The sequence below is a fragment of the Styela clava genome, chromosome 9 (assembly GCF_964204865.1).
Source record: "Styela clava chromosome 9, kaStyClav1.hap1.2, whole genome shotgun sequence".
NCBI classification, from domain to species: domain Eukaryota; kingdom Metazoa; phylum Chordata; class Ascidiacea; order Stolidobranchia; family Styelidae; genus Styela; species Styela clava.
This window is the reverse complement of record NC_135258.1, coordinates 13,558,060-13,580,282: the sequence shown is the minus strand read 5'-3', so window position 1 is coordinate 13,580,282 and position 22,223 is coordinate 13,558,060. Positions and strand designations below refer to the sequence as shown.

General features: G+C 35.3%; 3 protein-coding genes across 3 annotated transcripts; 1 reads left to right on the top strand and 2 right to left on the bottom strand.

The window, feature by feature from the left end:
- The first annotated feature begins 14 nt into the window (after nt 1-14).
- On the top strand, nt 15-9,898 carry LOC120338847 (serine/threonine-protein kinase RIO3-like). The gene is made up of 10 exons (XM_039406818.2): nt 15-411; nt 909-1,060; nt 4,181-4,313; nt 4,905-5,079; nt 5,773-6,025; nt 7,293-7,442; nt 7,676-7,819; nt 8,405-8,494; nt 8,571-8,725; nt 9,562-9,898. The coding sequence occupies exons 1-10, from the start codon at nt 150-152 to the stop codon at nt 9,680-9,682; spliced, it is 1,635 nt and encodes a 544-aa protein (XP_039262752.2). The 5' UTR covers nt 15-149; the 3' UTR covers nt 9,683-9,898.
- A 367-nt stretch (nt 9,899-10,265) lies between these two features.
- LOC120338850 (uncharacterized) lies at nt 10,266-12,153 on the bottom strand. Its single transcript, XM_039406824.2, has 2 exons — nt 11,556-12,153; nt 10,266-11,099 (listed from the first exon to the last, which is right to left on the bottom strand). The coding sequence occupies exons 1-2, from the start codon at nt 11,868-11,870 to the stop codon at nt 10,947-10,949; spliced, it is 468 nt and encodes a 155-aa protein (XP_039262758.2). The 5' UTR covers nt 11,871-12,153; the 3' UTR covers nt 10,266-10,946.
- A 2,677-nt stretch (nt 12,154-14,830) lies between these two features.
- LOC120339423 (ubiquitin-conjugating enzyme E2 N-like) lies at nt 14,831-19,215 on the bottom strand. The gene is made up of 5 exons (XM_039407547.2): nt 19,008-19,215; nt 18,659-18,760; nt 17,383-17,527; nt 16,666-16,806; nt 14,831-15,762 (listed from the first exon to the last, which is right to left on the bottom strand). The coding sequence occupies exons 1-5, from the start codon at nt 19,038-19,040 to the stop codon at nt 15,707-15,709; spliced, it is 477 nt and encodes a 158-aa protein (XP_039263481.1). The 5' UTR covers nt 19,041-19,215; the 3' UTR covers nt 14,831-15,706.
- Between the last annotated feature and the right edge of the window lie 3,008 nt (nt 19,216-22,223).

Genomic DNA, 22,223 nt, shown 5'->3' with positions numbered 1-22,223 from the left:
AACTTTCTATTATTGCTCCATTTTTTTTTTCAGAAAAGTCGTAGATAGGTTTAGGGACATTTCCATCATTTCAATCTTCAAATATATATTCTGGTACGGTAGTAACAGGTGGGGGGTCATAGGGGAAAACATTTTATATATTTCATTCTATGAAAATCTGGCAACAAGGAACTATGGCCTCCAGCACTAAAGTAATTGAAACAGGAGCAGTGGATACACCAAACACCAGTGTTCTAACTTCACCTGATATGACTTGTGGAAAGTCACCTGGATCAGGAAGATCTTGGTCTAATCGTATGGAGCCTCTTATCTCGTTTGCTGATGTAATGAGTGAACAATTGGCAGACTCCATTGTTCAAGAAGAATATCAAACTATAAAAGATGATTTCAAAGAACCGATAGATGATATTGGTAAGATACTGGATCACTGTTTAAGAAACCAGAAATGAAATTTATCAAATTGCCGTAGTCATGTTAATAGTGTTGGATGCCGTAAATTGGAGTTATTTTAGAATGAAAAATTGATATGTGAATGCACAAGTTCAGGTGAGAAATAAGACAATAGTGAATAAATCCATTTGATACAGATGGTAATTTTTAAAATAGGGTAATGTTGGATTTTTAATAAAAGTTTAATTAAAATATAGAAATTTTTTTATTTCTAAGGATATTTTGAAGCAATAAGTATTCACCAAATTATAACAATAAAAAGTAACAGAGTAGAATAGCTTTTCCAAGTTTTGCCATTTTGGGCTGGAGTGCTCGAATATCAATTTAATTATGGTACGAATATTCCTTGAAATGGTAACAACAACATTTTATTTCCAAGCTGCAAACCTAACAAGTTACTTTGGGACACTTCAAAATTCATTGCACGAACTGCTTAAAAATAATTCTTTTATATTTAGAAACATCAAATCAGCAACCTATTGTTTTGGGAGATGGTTTTCCTGATACATCCAGTGATGAAGCACTTGCTCTCATGTTACAAGCAGAAATGGACAAAGAATATAATGAATACATAGCAAAAGAAGAATCAAGAGTAAATCAGTATTCAAAGGTTTGATGGAATACTATATATCAATGAGCAGGGATGGCCAATTCGAATAAAGTATTCGAATATCTCATCATTCGAATATCGAAATTCACGTTCATAAGAATATCGGATATTTGTGTGACGTCACACATTTTCGCCGCCGCTTTCGAGACGTTTCCGTTGAATGAAAACATCCTCGATAGAAACTTGCGCGTGATTGTTTTCATCACTCATCAGCGAAACGTGTTATTTCCTCTAAAACGAAAATTTCCCACAAATTTGTTCCACGATAACGATAACATTTATTCTATTTTTGTACGCGCACGTAATTGTGAATCTGGTAAGTACGTTCATTGGTGGCGAGTTTCTAAAGACAACGCAACATTTTGATTGAAAAGTGGCACAATATAAGTTTTGTTGAGGCCCGCGAAAATTTAAAAAACGCTTTTCTAGGCAGTGAAAATCGCAAAATTTCGTGTGCCTCTCGCACACATTATGTTTGGTCGGTGTTTAGAAACATATCGTCACTAATTGAGGGCGGGATTTGCCTGATTATCCAATACTTTAAATTGCCGTCGAATATTTTCGTGTTAACACGATACAAGGTTTGAAACGCGACTTTTTCCCGGGTTGTGAGGATGTATATAATATAATTAATCTGAAGTATATTCGATCAATTTTATTGTGATGAAATAAATTTTACCTTGAGATATTACAGCATATTTATGAATTTTTCAAACGGTTTTCATCTAAAAATAATCAGAGTGGCAGCATTCCGATCGAGCGGAGTCACTGTTAACAAGTACAGCTAAATATTTGCCGAATTCGCAAAATACGGATCAAAACAATATTTAATCGAACAGTTTACCTCACGTTTTTATTTTTATGACCGCGGATTGCAATGGTATATAAGAGTGGTGAGGATTTTATTTTGTCGACGCAACCGCAGGTTAAATTGAAGACAATTAAATTAATAAAGCAAGACATTTTAAATATGCCCGTGTCGGTCACGAATTCATCACTTTGCACAACAGAAAAATATATATTCGTTGTCATATCTTTTGTTGTAAAAGTCGACTCTTTTAACAGGTGGCATAATCGCGGCGATGAATATGTATTTTTAATTTACTGCTAAACTTTATATGTATATTCATTGTATGAAATGAATTATACTCTACACTTAACAGGATTTTATATAATTATTTGAGATTTTTCTAACGGCGATAACGAGTTGGCAAGATTGCAAAAATACGTATTAATATTAAATACATCAGGCAGTTTATCTCTTTTAATATTAGGTCACAGATCGCCGTGGACCGAATAGTAATGTTTTTTTTTTTGACGCAAGAAGAAGCAACTGCGAGTTACGTTGGACACATTAAATTAATATATAAAGATATTTTAGAATCTTGTATGTCATGGATTGAATTTTTTACGTAACAGAATGATCATTACACGCTGAAATGACGGCTCTTTTAACGAGCGCGAAATCGCGGTGGGTGTTACAGGCGGCAATGGGAATTTTCGATTTCGAAAATCCTGGCTGCGCGCTGGCAGTGGTGGTCATCTATTCTCTACTAATTTATTTCTAATTCCAAACACAACAATATTGTTCCCATAAATTAATATACAAATATACTGGTAGGTTGTAGAATACTCTAGGCTTAAATATTAGAATTTTTAAAGGCATAATGGATTTTCGATTGTTGTTGGCTGTATTGCCAATAAATTTTATTACTCTCAGAAAATATACACACTTATCTGAATACAAGTAGTATGTTTGTCAATAGACTTAGAGCTCCTTGGATATATTTTCATATGGTCATTTGTACAAAGTGAATAATTTTAATAAACTGACTGTGTCACAAGTTGTCATTATTTTTTATTGATAGCTATAAACTATCAATTACTTTGTGTACATATACTGTTGGTTTGTGGCTTCATTCTGATATTTCTATTGAAGCTTATTTCCTAATTTACTGGGTTTTAATCAACTAAAACAAAAATGTGTTATTTTCGATTTTAGAATGTATTCGGAATTCCAGATTCGAAAACATTATTTTAGAATGTATTCGGAATAGTTTAGTATTCGGAAATGGCCATCCCTGTCAATGAGTAATATTTCATAATCGTTGTTTTTTTATGATAAGGATGCTTTGATTTAACACCCAAAGTTGAATATATGTTTGTATTACTCAATAATGCATTATAGAACAATTGACAATAGTGATTCGGCAAAGACATTAAACCAGGATTTCTTAAACTGGTGTCTGTAATGACTGCACAGGGGGTCCGCAACTATATGACAAAGAGTCTGATCGGTCATTAATGATTGATTTCAATCACGAAACCATTTATCTTTTTAGTTGAGCGCCGCGGACGAATATCCATTGCTGTCAGAAAAGGCAATCAAAATTTTAGTGCCTTTTGCATCGACCTGCATGTGTGGGGCAGCATTTCCAGCTTTTACCAATATGATGACAAAATACAGGCTGAGACTTGTCGTAGAGTTGATTATACGAGTTAGCTTGACACTAATTGCTCCAAGAACCGATAAATGGTGCAGTAAAAAGCAACCTCATCCATCACATTAACGTCATTTGTCTTGTAAATAAAACATTATCCTTCCTCGTTGGTTAGGCATCGAAATTGAAACGGCATAGATAAGATAGGGGTCTGTCGAAACTAAGATTCACAAATGGGGGTCCGCGTCACCAAAAGTTTGGGAAACCCTGCATTAAACCTTGAACATACAGTTGAAATGATATGAGTTTCCCTTCATGAAATTGGAATTTTCTCAATAGTTAAAAATACCAGTAATTGAGTTTTTCCCATCGTCATTCAGTGTAATATTATACTTGTCTATGTGTAGAGAACGGAATACTTTTTGCCAATCCTAATGACTCATTATACTGTCGATCAGTCAACTCATGACATAGTTTACCTTCCCTTTTGGTTCATTTTTATGCTTTTTTGTGATAGTATATGATCTGTAGGTTGCGAGGCAGAACTCCAGAGCAACGAGTTTTGCTGCCCCCTACATTTACGAGGGTAGCTCATATATATATATATGTCTTTCCCCCTTGTGAGAACTCATTCTCTTATATAGATTTTGTAGAGTTGTCTCATATTGTTCTGTTTCAGGTAAAATTATCATTTGATAAGTACAGAGCAAGTGGTGGAAAAACTTCTACCTCATCAGCAGAAGAAGACTCAGATGATGACGACGACGATGATGATATGGATGAAAATTTCATGTCTTATACAAAATCTTCTGGTGATTTAGATTTTATTCAATATAGATAAATCATATCATGAAGAGATTGTGATATCTTAGCAGCTAAAATACTAGACTTACATTTGTTGGCATTGCAGGTTACACTACTCAGGTTCATCTCATCCAGGGTGTAATAAGTTGGGTGGGTAATGACATGATATATGCGTCATATGAAAAACCATTTTCCATACCATACCAAAAACCATAGTCATTTTGTCAATTTGATTTAAAATATACTTTTCCATCTTGTATTTACTTTTTTTTGGATTTGTCACAAATTACTTTAGGCCGCAGTGGTTCAATCATTACGAGAATAAATAAATCATTGAGAAACAATAGTTTATGCTGTGTCCCTTGTATGTTAGCGAAAAACTAAGAAAATTTGACAAAGCCTAACATATAATTAAGTGTGATATCGCTAAGGGGAAAATAAATCTATTCTGAATAAAATATAGAAACAATGAAATATGTCTTATTAATTATTATCTTAGTATTTAGTAATAGTGCTTTATATTAATTAAATGCTGGCATTTTTGCATGTCACTTGTGATAATGGAAACTTCACTTATAATCTCCATTCACATGTTTCAGGGAATACAATAGTCACAAAACATGACAAGGAAATATGTAGTCGACGTAATGTTGCCAGAATGGAAGATTCCTTTCCAGCTGGTTTTCTGAGTGGCGATGCAAGAGGAATGGACTTGCAACTCACAAATAAAATATATAACTCACTGAAACAACATGCTTTTAGTGAACAACGAAGGTTCTAGTTTGTTTTAGAAATTTTAATTAGTTTTATATATTTGTAATTAGAACTAGAATGCTATTTAAAAACCTGATATTTGAGGATCCAAATTGTGTGATTTTCAAAAATAATGAATCTACGATTATCGGGATTTTGCCTGATACATATTACAGCCCAAACAAAGTTACAGTCTATTTATCTAAACTTTAAATTTTCCAGAATACTTTAAATTTTGAAATTCTTTGAATTGATTTTGCTAAAAGCAATGCCGCACACATAGACTCGGATATAAATAGGACTCATCTTTGAATGAGCAAATTTACGGCAACAACTGAAATACCATGAGCTATTCGGAGTGCTGATTGATATAAGTCTTGACATGAAGCTGTTCAAGACAATAACTGTAGAAACTGAAGTACTGTAGCAAATTAAATGTTCGAATTACAGATAGAATTTTTCTATTTTCACTCGAATCAGTAGTATCAGACCAGTTGCCTGCGGATGTCTGCAAGGCCTCGCACAAAATGCTTTGGTGGGCCGCATTACGGGCCTAAAATGTTAACAGTGCTTGCATTGCCAATATGTTTGGAATAGTGAACGGAGGGACAATGACTTAAATGAGTGTATATCAACATTTTCGAGTTCCCCGTCTTTCAAACAAAATAAATATAATTGGTCTCATTTCTTAAATCTTTCATCACTTACGATCAGGAGTCAGAGAATCCATGAACCCAAAGAGCACTACACGACCGAGCATGCTGTTGATGAAAAAACAAGACTTATATTGTATCGTCTTGTCAATCATGGCATATTAGCTTCTGTTAATGGTGTCATAAGCGTAGGGAAGGAATCCGTTGTAATACATGCTGATGGTGGTGATGCAGGACTGTTGGATGAAAGTCAAAAAAAGACGGCAATTGATTTAGTGAAAGATGCAAAAGTACCGAGTGAATGTGCTATTAAGGTATGTAAAAATTGTAATGTCTCTCCCTATATATTTAAGGATGTGCCTAGTTCAGGGGTGGGCAACCTTTTCCGGCTCGCGTGCCCAAATCGGCTAATTTTAAAGACAAAATTCTTCCGCGTGCCGACCAAAATAAAAAACAATGCTTTGTTACTTTTAAAGCAAAAATACACAATAATAAACCTTCTAAACATGTAAGTTACAGACAGATTCACTATTCCGGAAAATATCAGTCCGACAAGTAGATTTGATTACTTTTCTTATTCTATGTAATAGAGACTTCTGCTACTGCATTGCCGTTGATAGAGATTTACATTGAAAAAAAGTTACGGACTACTGGTTTCATCTTTCAGGCTACTCCTGTTATGAGACTTGATGAAGTTCACAACTGAGAACAGAAAGTCACGAACTGAGAACAGAAAGTCACAAGCATATGTAGATAAAATCAGGCAGTTGCAAAGTTTTTGAGACACGAAAAATTCTCGGGAATGGCTTTCCAATCACGCGATAGTTCGTTTTCTGCACTTCTCTCTTGTATTCCCTTTTATATTTGCTTATATTTCTTTCGAAATCAATTTATTTCAGTAAGTTAGCACGTAACTCTAACCGACATGAGCTGTACAACTTCATAAATCAATCAGAAATGAAGAAAAATGGTGGCACAGACTATATATTACGTGACAATGAACCCCCAATGAATGCTGTGTCTCGTCACAATTCATAAAGAGCTAACTCAGTTGTTACGTCATAATATATTTCTTTGTAGCCATATGTCATGAAAAGACAAAACGAGTTTAAAATTTTAAATGAATAACAGATTGTTAACAAACGATAATGAATAAACAAACCCCGAGCTTCATCAGATAAATCAGAGCCTCGAAACTTTTTATCTGAAAGAGAATGATCTCGTTTCTGAGGCCTCGCTCGCGTGCCGAATAAATGAGCCCGCGTGCCAAGTTTGGCACGCGTGCCAGGGGTTGCCCACCCCTGGCCTAGTTGCTTTTTTTCTTCATTATACCTATTATATCTGGCATTGGCAATATACTTCAAATTTCCAGGATAATTCTTTGAATTGCCTACGGGTACAGATTATCATTATTTCCACATTTTTTCAAGTGCTACTTATGTTCAAGCAATTTCATTATAAGAAAGGTTCAAAAATTTCAATTCAAAAATCCTTTTAGATCGAAAATTCTGATGTTTGCCCTGCAGTTATCAATATATTATGTTCTGCGATTTGGATATTTTTTTCGTTCATCTTTATCAGGTATATAAGACAACCTTGAATGAGTTTCGCACGAGAGATAAATATATAAAAGACGATTATCGATTCAAAGATAGATTCAAGAAATTAAATCCAAGGAAAATTATCCACATGTGGGCAGAAAAGGAGATGAGAAATCTGCTACGAATTAAGGTTTGTGTTTTTATTGATTTTATTAGTTCATCCACGTCATATGGATAGCACAGCTGAATAAATGAAACTTCTGATGCCTTTTCTCTCAAAAGTTATTTCAATTATACACTTCGATAGTACATTGTCGTAGGAGTAATAATTTGTAGGTGTTTTTTTGGTCACCTTTTAAAGTGGCCAAATAGCTTCACATAGTGTGAAAATCACTTATCACAAATTGTTTTGTTACTTTTCAGGCTGCTGGGATTTCATGTCCTGATGTCATACTTCTGAAAAAACATGTTCTTGTCATGTCATTTCTTGGTGTTGGTCAAAATCCTGCTCCTAAATTAAAAGATGCTGTGCTTTCAAGTACTCAAAGAAAAAGTGCTTATAGTCAGGTATGCAACCTTTTTTTTAAAATAATGTAGAATTCGCTTTTTCACATGTTTATTGGACACAGTAAAAAATAAAAGTCAGATGGCTCCATCGAAAATTATGCACCAAAACTTTATGTTGTCTTCTTCATTCTTGCTGCAGCATCCTTGCATTGAACAAATTCAAATCCACCAGTGCAAAGGCATAGTAAAAATATATGTATGCTTATCCCCTTTTTTTCTGTAAAAAAGAATTTTCAGAAATATGTACTTTTTAAAACGTTTTTCAATTTTAATCATATTATCTTGTTCTACTGGAAACTAGTATCCACCAGTATACAAAACGACGCTCCAGAAGTGTGTGTACTAATATGGATGTAACTTATTTTGTTTGCCTACTCTACATCGAGTTGTATAAAGGGACTGAAACCTATGGCCAGGGGTATATTCACTCGGCTAACACAGACAGTCCCTGAACTCGTAATTAAACTAAAATAGGGAAAATCGGAATTAAATTATGGTGGTACATACACTACAGGAGTACCCACAAAAATTGTTAGAGTTATAATTTTATACAAATAATAAGAAAAAATATTGTCTTTTTTACAGGTGAAGCAAATAATGCACACACTGTATCACGCTTGTCGATTGGTACATGCAGATTTGAGTGAATACAACTTATTATGGAACGATCAGAAGGTGTAACTTCAGTCTATATTTTGTATTGAAATTTGTGTCTTTACCTCAAAATTAATTCTTTTATTTGTTTTGACAGGTATGGGTTATTGATGTGAGCCAATCTGTTGAGCCAAATCATCCTTGTGGACTTGAGTTTTTATTCAGAGATTGTCAAAATATGTCAAAATTTTTTCGCAATTGTGGTGTAGAAGACGTTGCTGATCCAATGCATCTTTTCAATGAAGTTTCTGAGTGAGTGTGGAATACAGTCATGTGTATTGAACCAGGGGTGTATTAAATTTGATTAGAAAGAAGGGATGATGTCACGGCTCTTCCCATCACAAAATATGTATGAAGCCGTGGTTGTTCATTTATACATCAGTCCATGCTCATCAACGATTGCTATAACTATATTCATACAGTGGTGGTTTGGGAAAACCAAATCAAGGTTGTCAAAAAATAATCTTGTCTGGTTGATTGAATTCTCGTTTTTCCTCATGGAATGCTATTTTGAGCTTTACTCCATGTCAACTTCAGTGATCATATGCCACAGTATGTTTTCATTTGGTATTTTTTTTTAATGAGGCATTTTGATCCTGTACAACAGAGGTGGGCAAATTGCGGGTCGAATCTGGCCCCCCGAAGTGTTTATCCGGCCCACGTGTGGTTGTAGAAATTATGACTATAGTTTTATGGATATAAATTTGCGACGAAAATAACGAGTCGTCAGCTAAAATATAGACCGTAATTCTCTCGTATTAACTGCATCTGAATATAATGTGCCACTTGGTGCACCAGCCGTTTGTTGTACGTAGCTGTTACGCTGGGTATTTGTAAATGAACTCGTTTTGTTCATATTTAGTTTTGAGCATCCGGTCCATTGTCTGTAACTGGCCCACTCAGAAAAGTAATTTCCCACCCCTGCTGTACAAGGATCTATCAACTTCGGAAGGACCAAAACATTTCCAGTTCTCCTTTTCCTGCCCTGTTTATTACTACATATAGGGTTTCAATGCGAATTTTCAGCCTATGACACCAATGCTTCAACCCTTTTATTGTGATAATTGAGTTGAAGATGTTTTTTTTAGATTGAGTCTCTCCGTTGAAGATGAGACATCATTTCGTTCAGAGATTGAACGCTTGCAGAGAATGACAGAAGAACATTCACAACAAGGATTAAACAAAGCGAAGACACTGCTCCAGCAATAATCAGCCGATACTCTTTTTAGATTTTTTTTTTGTTAGGTAATGAAAACTATGACACTAGGTTTTATTAATTAATTAGTTAACGACGTCAATCAGTCTCTTATCTTATTATAGATATAGCTGCTGCACAAGAAATGTCTGGTTTGATATTTTGCTATCTACCATGTGAATCTTCACGATTTTTTTCCCTGTAGTTGAAATAAAGTAACTATTTATGCATCTTTATGTTCAATTCTGAGACGTGCATACCTTTGGAAGAATATGACCATTTCTTAGTTTACAAGATTCCGTTCTTGGATTATTTGTTCAAATACCTGCAATGTGAACTGACATTGCTGAGTTGAGGGGATTCCACTTTCTTTTTATGTTGTGTCCACCATACTTTAAGACTCCTTGAGGCCAGCCTCTGCATAGCCATGCTAACCATAAAAAACAGTCGAGAATAAAGCAACCAACATACAAGTAAAATCGGAAGGGTCTGGTCCTGATATTAAATGAAGCACTGTCGCGGAGAAAAGTCTGTAGCGGCTCCTAAAATATATTTTGCCAGCAGCAGCCCTTCGGCTAATAAGATGGCTTAAAAAAGTTCTAACCAATTCGTATATTTCAATCTCATCCGGGTTGATAGACGAGCACAATCTGTGTTAATTTGCAAAGAACCACTGATAATAATAGAAATAAGTATTTTATGAAAAGGTACAAAATAAGGGAAAAGACTATCAAATAGTGCAAAGTTGAAAAATAAAAAAGTACCAGCAAAAGATTAAAAATAAGCAGCATAAAAATTATTTGTTATTAGAAGGTATAAAAACATTTTCATACATTTGTACATCATGGAAGTATTTGGAATAGGCCTTCTAACTAATGTCTATAACAGAGACTACCAAAAGCATTTATAGGTAAATACAACTTGGCTTAATATTATTGACCCGAATAAAAAAATTCAGACTTTTACTGCATACCAAAGGGTGAGACGTAGCACATAGATAATTTGCATTTTAGTCAACACTTCTCCTCGCTTGAGTCATAAACAGTGAGACACATGTTTTTTAAATGGAGAAGGACTGGCACCTCAACTGCTACTTTCATAGGACGGTGTATTGGGAATGAAGTGTGCGCTATGAATCTAACAAACAGCATAATAATTTACAATATTCGTTTAGGAAGAATTTTCTTCCTCATTTGCAGTTTGTGCATATCAATTCATTAAATCTCATTTTCAATAACAATCTACTGGTGATCTCATAGCAATACCACATTAGAAGTATCATTTGTCGTATCGATCTTCTTCAATTTGACTTGAGCTTGCACGGTTCTTATGCATGTCATCCGATGATTCTGAATTGTATGCTCTACTTGAGTCTCTTTTGTTATCTGAATTTTCTTTTGAGTGTTCATTCAGAATCTCTTCGAGTTCGATCTGGAAGAATATAGCACAATAAATAATAAAATTGGGTAATAGAAGCGTGAAAGACTATATTAATTTGATTTATCAAAACGCGCATCTCAAATGTCTAACAAATTCCATTCAGAGCAAATATGAAAAACAAGTCAACATGGCAATACTGTTGATAGTTAAGAAATAAAATTATTATAAACTACGGAAACAGGTAAAACCCATGGGTTAGGGTGAGTATGGGTTTAAATATCCGTAAAACAAAAAAAATCTTCACAGGTGCAATTGTCGTGGGTTCAAATGTAATGGAAACAGCCTAAAAGTGCATCTCTATAGTATACTTTGCTTGGGAGCACTGGAAGACCCAGGTGGTATCTAGCAGCAAGCATATCAGTTCACATTATTTTGCACTGTGAAACAGAGGATTGAAAATTATTTGGTTTTGGTATTGACTCAATACTTGGCCTGAAAGTAGCATACCTGAGAAACCGGCTGCCTAATTTCACATCCTGTTGGTCTTTTCAGCCAATAAAGTCTCTTGTTAATAGGCACGTGTGTTCGTTCGAAAGAATCCCATTGTTGTGTGAGAAAAGCTTTGCAAACCTGGCAAGAAACAACTGACCAGTGATCGCTCATTCGCTCCGCACCTGGCGCAGGATCATGATATTCAAGAAATGGAAAGAAAGGACACCCATACTTGTATTGCGCAGAAGGACTACGAACTCGTGAATAAAGCAATTCTGCTGTATTTTCCAGCATTTTGTTACCACAAACAAAACAAACACAGATACTCATCTTCCTGTCTCCTCAAACCAACGATGGAATCACTACAGCACTCTTAGCAGCTGATCAGTAGCACGGCAATTATGACGTCATTTTCTGCATGAACTCATATTTGTCCCGGGGGAAAGAAAAGTCGATAAGACGGCACAATCATATGGCGAACCACGGCCTCTCGTCCGAGGTCCAGATATGATATTAGTTAGTCGGTTATTTGTTTTCGAAAGCATGGACTTGATAAACGAGCAGTATGTTCCTAACCTTTTCCATTTGGGTGGTGATAGATATTCTGCACTCTCGGCATTTTGGGTTTGCCTAGTTGTTGTGAATTCGAATAAATCACGTGAATGTTAAGGGGGCAAAAGATTGTGGGTGGAAATGTACGCAGTTGCAAACTTCCTGTGTAAGTGTCAATGGTGCAATTGTCCGTGGATGCAAAGGCCCAGAGTGCAAATGTCTGCTGGTGCTATTGTTCGTGGGTGCAAATGTAAATGGGTACAAACGTCATAGGGTGAAAATGTACGTGGTCCGCAGTGTTTATGGAGTTGTTGGCAGAAGTAAATTGTTGATAAACCAGTTGCGAAATTTCCAAGTGCAATCACATTGAATTCAGTATTAAAATGGCAGTCACGGCAAAAAATAACTACCACTGATCCCGAGTGAGAGGCAATCCCATAAGACAGTCAAGGTCGGATATAGGAATACGATCAATTGGATAGTTTATTCTGAATTCCGTCATGGACAAAAATGAAAACACGTGAAAAGGAATTTTCGGAAGATTGCCAAAACCTAAAACTAATAAAAGTACAGCATGGATATTCTCTTCTAGTGACATGGAATATAAATGAAAAATGCATGATAAACGCTACAACCTTGTAAATATAGATATTGAGTTAGGCTACTTTTAAACAGGGTTTTAAATAATATTATTAATTACTATTTTTTTACCAATTTATTGTCTCAAATACAAGAACTAGCGGTTACGTTGACGACCTTGCGCCAGCGAGGAAATTGGACACGAAATGTTTGCCAAATTGTTGTAGAGCGATTGTTATTGTTGAAAAATTGTGGGCCAGTCGATTTCAATTTTTCTATACCCCAAGATGAAAGGAGTCGCTACTGAACAATTACCTTCTTTTATCATATCTACTACTGAGCCCTGCGGGATCTGATATTCCAGGAACAATTTGCACGCTGCTCGGTTATCTAGCTCTCATTGCCCACGGCTTCTGATTCATAGTTTAGTATTCAACTTGGGTTCCATTACATTTGAACCCACGTACATTTGAACCCATGACAATTGCACCTGTATGGTATTGCACCTATGGAATTTTTTTTGTTTCACGGATAGTTAAACCCATACTAACCCTAACCCATGGGTTTAAGCACCCGCATATAGAATGAACCCGTGGATATACACATGGGTTCAAATGTACGTGGGTTCAAATGTACGGTCACCTTCAACTTGACAAGCAATGTAATTATGCCACGACGATAGATTTTTCCCTACGTAACTCTTCAGTATTTTTCAATATATGTTTGTGGTATATATGTTTTGCGCATGTAAGATATAATTTCTCAAGTGCATGAGTACACACATAAAAAAAAAAAATTGCCAAAAAATTTTCTTGTTACTTATCGATTTTAATCGGTGAGTATATTGATAGGTATTTGTCTGTCTGTCTGTTAGATGCACGCGATATCTCACGAAAACGAGATTGAATCTGCTCCAGATTTTTCATGTGCATTCATCGTATCTCGGACCAGAAGTCTATTGATTTTGGGCGAAGTATATGTTATAATTAGCGAGTTATTAATCAATAAGTGATGGGACACAAGTTATCACTATGGAGTAAGACCTCTTTTTGGGGGGATCCCCTAACTTTTGATCGATAAGTCCTCGGTCTCTGACCGATATTCTCGTTGTAAGGTTGATTCCTCTCTTGAAACAATTGTTTTACATGAGTACCATGTTGTTTATCTTCTGAAATTTATTCGTACATGTAAGGCTGGCTCCTTGCTGATTCGAACAATTGTTATGTGTCCAAATTTAAATTTGAGTATAGTAGTCCAATAGCCAAAATTGTTTTTCATTTGTGGGGCTTACTCCTCACTTTCAAATAATAATGTGATAGTTAAAAATCTGCCCAAACTGTTTCATTTCACAAATCTCATCATTTAAAAATTGATTTCACGGAAAAAAATTAATTACTTTTATTTACTTCATTTTTTTGTTTATTTTTTCAAATTTTGTGTCGTGAACTTCAATCATTTCTAATAATCATATTTTACTGTGAATTTATCAGCGTAAACTTGGACGGGGCTGACTTCGATGACCGCATGGTCGTATCGCTCCTTCCAGTCTATACCGAAAAAAGCGTATTTTTTTGTAGCCATTATTTATTTATTATCATGACTGTTTTTCCTGTTTGACGAAATAAATCTCTCTCTCTCTCTCTCATAACATATCTTATGAAAACACCCTTTTCGTTTTCTCAACAAATTATCATTTATTTTTATAAACTTATATATTCACACACCTTTCCGAAAGATGTGGCTGGCAAAAATAGATTAAATAAACTGTCTACGTTACGTTAACATGGATCAAAATTAAATTTATATTATATGGCTTGATGAATTAGCAATTAAATTGAAACTGAATTCCTTGAAATAATATTTTCTTGCAACTTTGACTAAAATACAGGTTACGACATCGCGCCAAAGTCTTGACTACATCGCTGATTCACCTATTCAGTAGCACCACCGGGAAATAAGACGCCTTCTTACTTTGCGTTTCACTATCTATAGTACTGAAAACAAGCCCAAATTCGCCGATAACGCAATGCAGTGTTGTATAACCGTGATTGCTACAGAGGAAATGTTTTGCGCATCATGCTTGTTCCAAATATTCAATATTTATATTTGCGCGTCATTACCGCCCACCAGAAGTATTTATATCCATCAAAACAAGCAGCTCAAATGTCTATCGAATTCCATCCAGAGCAAGTATAATAAACAAGTCAAGCCACAATAGTTAAGAAATAAAATTATTATAACTATGGGAACCAATTAAAAGTACAACTCCGTAGTTTGTGCCAGTATCTAGCCGCAAACGAATCAGTTCACATTATTTTACACTGTGAAACAGAGGAATGATACTCGAAAGATTGAATTTTTGCCCAATAATTAATTAATCTTTTCAGTTATGTTCAAACAAGTCACATTTACACTGGGTGATTTAATTTCATAATCTGTTACATTACAAGCTTGGATCTAATGCGGCCATTTTAAACCTTTTCCCATCAACAATTTAATTTTCCTTCCGCTTTCCACTCAATGAAATTGTTTTATCACAGCTCACCGAAGAAACTGTAGTATTATTGAACATTTTTACAGATTGAAATTTCAGAATTAACTAACCCCAGGTGCGTTTATATCATACGTGAATGATCCTAATAGGCTGTGAAAAATATTGTTACATGAAATGATTAAAGTACTGGCATAAATAAACCCTGAACAATGAATACATCAAAAACAAATGCTTTACATTAACTTTTTCAAATTTGCATCATCGGGATTAAATTCAATCAAATTTACAAAGTTAAAATTGTACATAAATATGATCCATTATTTCTAACCTAAAAAACTAGATGTGATGATGGAGAAGACAAAAAACTGATTGCAGAGTTGTTACTCAGGACTGACTGATATCTAATGTCATTTCTTAATGGTCACATCACAATAGTATAATAATAAAATAATTGTAACAAAGACATGAACACATAGGGAAATGACGGCAGCACAGGTGAAAACAGTGTGCAAAGAGTCAAGGAAAAAGGTTCCGAGAACTTTTATTTCTTTGAGCTATCATTATTCTTTCTGGCATGCAACTTGGTCCATTCTTTAGCTACAAATAAATGAAAATTTAAGTATAGTTAGATAGGTGGCAAATAGACAAAAGGTTATAATATGACATTCATAAAACATAAATCATATAAACCCCTTTTTATTAGCCATTCAGACAAAAGAGCACAGTAAAATAAAAGCAAGGTAAATAAAATTTATAGGTTTTGCCCGGAATGGACAGGATAACTGTGAAATGACTATTTGGGCTGGGATAACTCATGATTAGTATACTCAATGTTGAAGCGGAGACATTATTGCACCTTAGTACTATGTCACTTTCATGTTGATTATGAAGTAGAAAAAGATAGATCGACGAACAAGGTTTCTCATTCAGTTATCAACTTTCCAGGTATATGTGTGTTGGTGGTTGAGAAAGAAGAATCTGTACCAGTGGTTCTCAACCTTTTTTCTTGTGTGACCCACTTTCATTGCGTAAAAGTTCTATGGCCCATCAACTAACTCATGTACCGTATATGGAAAAACTACAAAGAATGCTTTCCGTGAATATAAACATTTCCACTTTAATAATTGAAAAACAGCATCATCATTCATTGCTACTACAATCAAAGTTTAACTGAACTATCAATAACTTTTAATGGATTTGTGGCCCACTTAAAAATGTTTCTTGGAAGGTATCTGTGGCCCAAAAGTGAAAAATGACATGTATATACAAAATAAAGGGTACCCCTGTAGTATGTGTACCGGGTTAGGCTATAATTTTATTTCGAATTTCCCTATTTTTAGTTCAATTACGAGTTCGGAGACTATATACCCCCTGCCCATAGGCTTCAGTCTCTTTACACAAGTAGGCAAACAAAATTTTTACCTCCATATTGGTACACATACTTATGGAGCACCAAATAAATTATATATCTGCACAAGAATAACTAAAAAAAACACAAACCTTTTTTAATTGCCGAATTTTCATCTAGTTTCCAAGCCTCTGCAACATCATTAGCTAGAGGATCATCTGGATTAGGTGCACTTAATAAAGCTTGTATTGAAAGCAAAACCGTTCTTATCTGTAGTGCTGGGCTCCACTTATCTAAAAAATGGATTCAAAATGTTAATTTGGACATTCTGTTTTATTTTTCATAATATTTCAACTTTGATTCAAGATTGTAACATCCTGACTTGCCAGGCATGGATATCTTAAATTAACAGAAAAATTTACATTGTCAGTGGCATTGCAGTGTAATTTCATTGGGGACTAAACTTGTAGGATTTATCCTGGGGGAGAAGAAAGCCGATAAGACAGCTTAATCATATGGCGAACCACAAAGCCTCTCGCCCCGGTTACCAGTCCATGTCGAGTATGGGATTAGTTGGCCATTTATTTTTATTTTTTTAGAAGCATGGACTTATAGGTAGAGGAAGCCGTATATGACTAGCGGTTACGCGAACCACCAGACGGCGGCGAGGAGTCCAGCAATCCTCTCGCACATAACTCTCCCTGCCTGGAATTTGAACCTGCGAACCCATGCAGGATAATCAGAGGTGCGTTGGTGTGAGTATTCCTGACGCTTAGCATGATGTGCCACACCGTCGAGCCAAGCTCCTATGTCAAGCATAAAAATAATTCAGGGTTAATTCAAAGCTTAAGAATCAAAAAAGACATCACCTTTTAAAATATCTAGACATATTCTTCCAAGTTTATCAATATTTGGATGATAAATTTTTGTCATAAAACGAACTTTTGGTGGTGCCATAGGATAGTCCTCAGGTAAAAATAATTCTAATTTGAATATACCCCCTTCATATGGTGACTACAAATAAAAAGAATAAATGATTAATTGTAAATGATACGACTAAAGTTACATATTATTTTTATAGAGAAAATTATGGTGAGCAGAAATCGTCGAATTAGGCATAACAATACTTTTTCTACACTATGTTCTTGTTTTCCTCAACTTTTAAAACTTGTTCCATCCAGAAAAGTTTTTGATCATTAAATTCATTTAGTAGTGAGCCGTGATCAATTCATAATTAGACTTCTGGTCAAGGATTTCCACAACCTAATATTTTGCTTATCATATTTTTGTTTAAAACTTCCATTATATTTTAATATATCACAGATATAAGGGTTCAACCAATCATATTCGTATCTAACGGTAATAATATTTTGGAATAACTAATTGATATGCCACAGTGAACCCAGTGGTGGGATTCAGCCGGTTCGCACAGTTTCTATAGAACCGTCTTACAGAATTTTATGAGATCAAAGAACCGGTTAGCATTACTGATTACTGTCAATGGGTTTTTGCATCTTATCTGACACACCGATTTTCTGGATCAAGTAGCTCATGTTTTTTTTCAAAATGTGAAATGATCAAGTTCGCACACGTAACAGTTATGCATTGTGTTAACTTTTATAATTGTAGTAATTTTCCTTTTGTGATTGTTTGTCTGAAAATTGAATTGTTGCATCATAGGTAAAAGTCATGAGACGACTGCTGCTTTTTAGTGTGGCTGTTAGCAGTGATGGGATTGAGCCGGTTATATACAGCAAATCAGCAATATCGACAATCCTCAACATCATTGAAAATTTTGAAATGGTAATTAGGAAGTAATTTAAAATAATCAGTTTACTTGCTAAAAAATTATGACTTTTTGTAACAGAACCGGCTGAAAAATATGACTTTTGTGATGGAACCGGCTGACAAAAATTTGAATCCCACTACCGAGTGTACCCCAGTGCTAAAGTGAATCTAGGTATACAAGGCGAATAACTACTTATACATCATTTCTTTAATACTATCGCGAGTAATAGCTTTTCGTGCCACTGTTTCATCAGATTGTTAGTTAGAAAACTCTATGCTAATTAACCATTATCCAAATAAATTGCTGAAGATCAAGTAGTTGAAAAGATTGATATAACCTAATTATTTACAACTTACATCTTGTGGACCTACGACTGTTACTTTAAAATAGCGCGCATTCGATTCAACAGGAATGGCACATATGCCAGGTGGAGAATCTGACACTAATCTTTGTGTTTCCTGAAAAATAACAAGGCAATCTAATTAGAAAGCATTATTTAGACTTGTCAACCATGATTACATTGTTCATAAATGGATAAATAATACTTTAAGATCCATAGAATATATTAAAGACAATATACTATACAGTATATTTATGTCAAAAACATTCTTTCATGCATAATCTTTTTTTATTTCATTCAGGATTTTTCTAAACAACTGTGAAGAAGATTTGATTGAAACTGAAAGAAGATGTTGAATAGTCTACCTTTATAATTCTTCTGGGGATACCGGCAGCCATGTATTATTGTTGATATGTGCCCAGGTGTCCAATATACTCAATGTTCGATGACCAATAGCGAGTATTCAGGTATTTGAGAAAGTCTTTAAGTTTAAACAACCACACAAATTGACAAAGATCTAATTTACATGAGCTAGATAGAGTTTAATACCCTGAAAGTTGAATTTAAAATTTAGCTATTACCGGTACTGTACTACGAATTATCACAGCCATCACAATTTGTAAAAACGAAACAAAGGCCTCGATATCACAGTACCGTACTCTGGTACTGACTATCATGTTGTGTATCATGTTTCAGTCTATCTAGCTACCGTACTGGTACACCAGCTGTTCAGCTATAGGTACCGGTACCGTATTACAGTAATTTGTATAAGTGGCTCAAAATGCAAAACCAACACTGGTATATTAAAAAACCTAAGTTATTGAGTAAAGGAAGTCCAAGTTCGGAACTCTGCAGCTATCATACTAGAATGTTCATCCTGTTTCCACCGTTGTTTCGCGAGACCCTCGCCCTGGCTGTCGGAGTCGATTGCAAATTTTCCCCGATTCCCGACTCCGGATTAAAGAAATTTTGCTCTGACTTCGATTTCCATGAGAAAAATGAAATTGAGTTTTAATTTAAGAAAATTTGGTAACAAAAACCGCATGCAGGTCATTGAAAATCTGAAATTATAACTACGACGAATACGAAATTTCCACTCTAGCATCGAAGGTGTTTGAAAACACGACGTTCGCTCCGACTACGTGGAATACATCTCAAACTCCAGCTTCACAACCCTGATTCTCAAGTTATTTCTCCACCTTCGTATATATACGTTATACATCATACGTAGGCTTACCATACGTCCCGGTTTAGCCGGGACAGTCCCGGTTTTGACAAGCTTTCCCGGCGTCCCGTCCGGTAGACTTAAATGTCCCGGTTATGTAGCGTGGCAGTCAAAAACAATTTTTATAATATTATCACAAGTTATTTTTTTGACGGAAGCATCCAATTTATCTCTTATTCACTAGTTAACAGAGGGAGAGAAAACTGCTGTTTTGTGTCATAGGCAGTGGCGTAGCAAGACTCTCGTGGAAATGACCCTAAAAACTCTCGGACATAAGCTAAAACGCTTTTTTTATTTCGTCAAAAAGCATAGCATGTTGTTATTAAAAGGCAATGGTAACCTAATATTTGCCGTTTATCTTGGTGACTTTAATTTTTTCATACGTGCTCCCTCTTCTGCGTTTCTGTGCGCCACTGAGAGGTTTTGCTCTCGACATCATTCTGACAGCCTTCGTAATTTTGCCGGTGCGAACAAACCACAAGACGCGAAAAATCGACGACTCCCTGGCATTGTTACGTAACAAAACGATTTGAGCAGAACTAACATAAACGTTATAAGATGTGCATTAACAGATTACCTGGTTTTGCAATGCAGCTTTTGGTTTTGCGGCTTATATTTCTAAATTCTAACCGCTTGGGCCCCTTTGCGCTGTTTGCCCTCCCGCGACCGCGGGGGTGGATGCTACGCCACTGGTCATAGGTATTATATTTTGCGATAATTTGACACACAATGTTAACTGACCTGTCGATAAATTATCAAAGTGCCAAATGGACGCGTAGAAAGACGAGGGACAATAATGTTTTTTTCAAACTCAAAAATAAAACTGAAACGAGCTTTTACGAGACCGGCAAAGGATTTGCGGCTCATTTACCTTAAAACTGAATTCAACATCATTCCGTGTCTCTCTTATGTCGATTATTGAAATGTTCAAATAATTGCTGCTTTTATAAATACGGTAATGTTTGGCGACTGCGCGTACGAATTAATTTATTTAGATAATTCAATGCCCGGAATCTACTTGCAAAGATATGATAGAAGTTTCAGATATTACTTAGTCTCAGAATCGAACCAAAGTTAGTCCGATCCGCACTGTCCCGGTTTTTTGTTCCAGATATATGGTAAGCCTAATCATACGGCAATTTGTTTTTATAAACTCAGCTTTGAAATATTGGGTAAATATTTCTCTGAGATAGTCCATATTGATACCCTAGTTGAAGTTCGGCGTATCATGAACCGAGATTGCGAAAAATAACATGGATTTTAAAGTTATGCCACAGAAGGGAAAAAAAGATGATGACCTTGGTTAAGGTGTCACTTCTCGCCAGTTAACCATTCCGTCACAAAAAGGAAGTCAAAGAGTTGGTAGTAAATTGTATAACTCCGGCTGGGTGAAATATACCTTCAAGGAATTATCCAATTCGTAGCATTTTTGTATTATTGACTACAGAGTGTACATATTGATCGTTTTGATAAATGTTATTGTCGTTATTAGCTCTTTGATTGGGCACATAAAAACTGACTACTTGGGTTTTTATATCTGTATAAAGTTGAAGGAAGATTGATCAATACGTGATTAAACTGGACTTGGTGGGACAAACTCAAATCAATGAAATGGAAAACACATATTCACCCACCGAAGTCAATTCACGTGCTTTTGTTTCGACGCCAAACTAAAAATGCCTGGTAAAGCATTTTAGTGATGAAATGATAAGGTTGCAACGTGGTTTTGTATTGCGGGGTACAGAATTGCAGAAATACACACGCCGTCTGGAAACAATGGTTTTAAATTAAAATGCGGGTGGAGGCTCTTATCGTAGGCATAGGTATAAGAAAATATGTCGGTGTAGACTACTACAAGAGACACAGTTAAATGCTCAAAAATACCAGGAAACAGATGGATCAGAAACAGATGGATACCCTCCGACCTCTAAAACAGAATCAGATTTTCCATAGGTTGTCGAAAACGTCCAGCAAAAACAATAATCTGATAACTGAGACTTGTGATCTAATGAACACATTTTGTCTCCTTGAAAACAATTACTGCTCTTTTCCAAGAAAACTATTCATTCATTCCCTGTGAACATTTATCGATATTTTCATGGTTTTCATTACACACCCAGCTTAAGTAATTAGTCTCCACAACTTTTTTACGTTTGTGAAAGAAATTTTCTTTCCCCGCTGTGTGTTTAGTATTTGTTTCGATGCTTTCGTTAAGTTTGATGGCCGTCATACTTGCTTCCCTGCGTATTCCCTTACTAGTTCTTTCAACTTTTTGACAATTCATTTTCTATATTATTCACCAGCGAATTAATTACACATAACTTGTATTTCTTTTTTTGATACACCCATTTGCCAT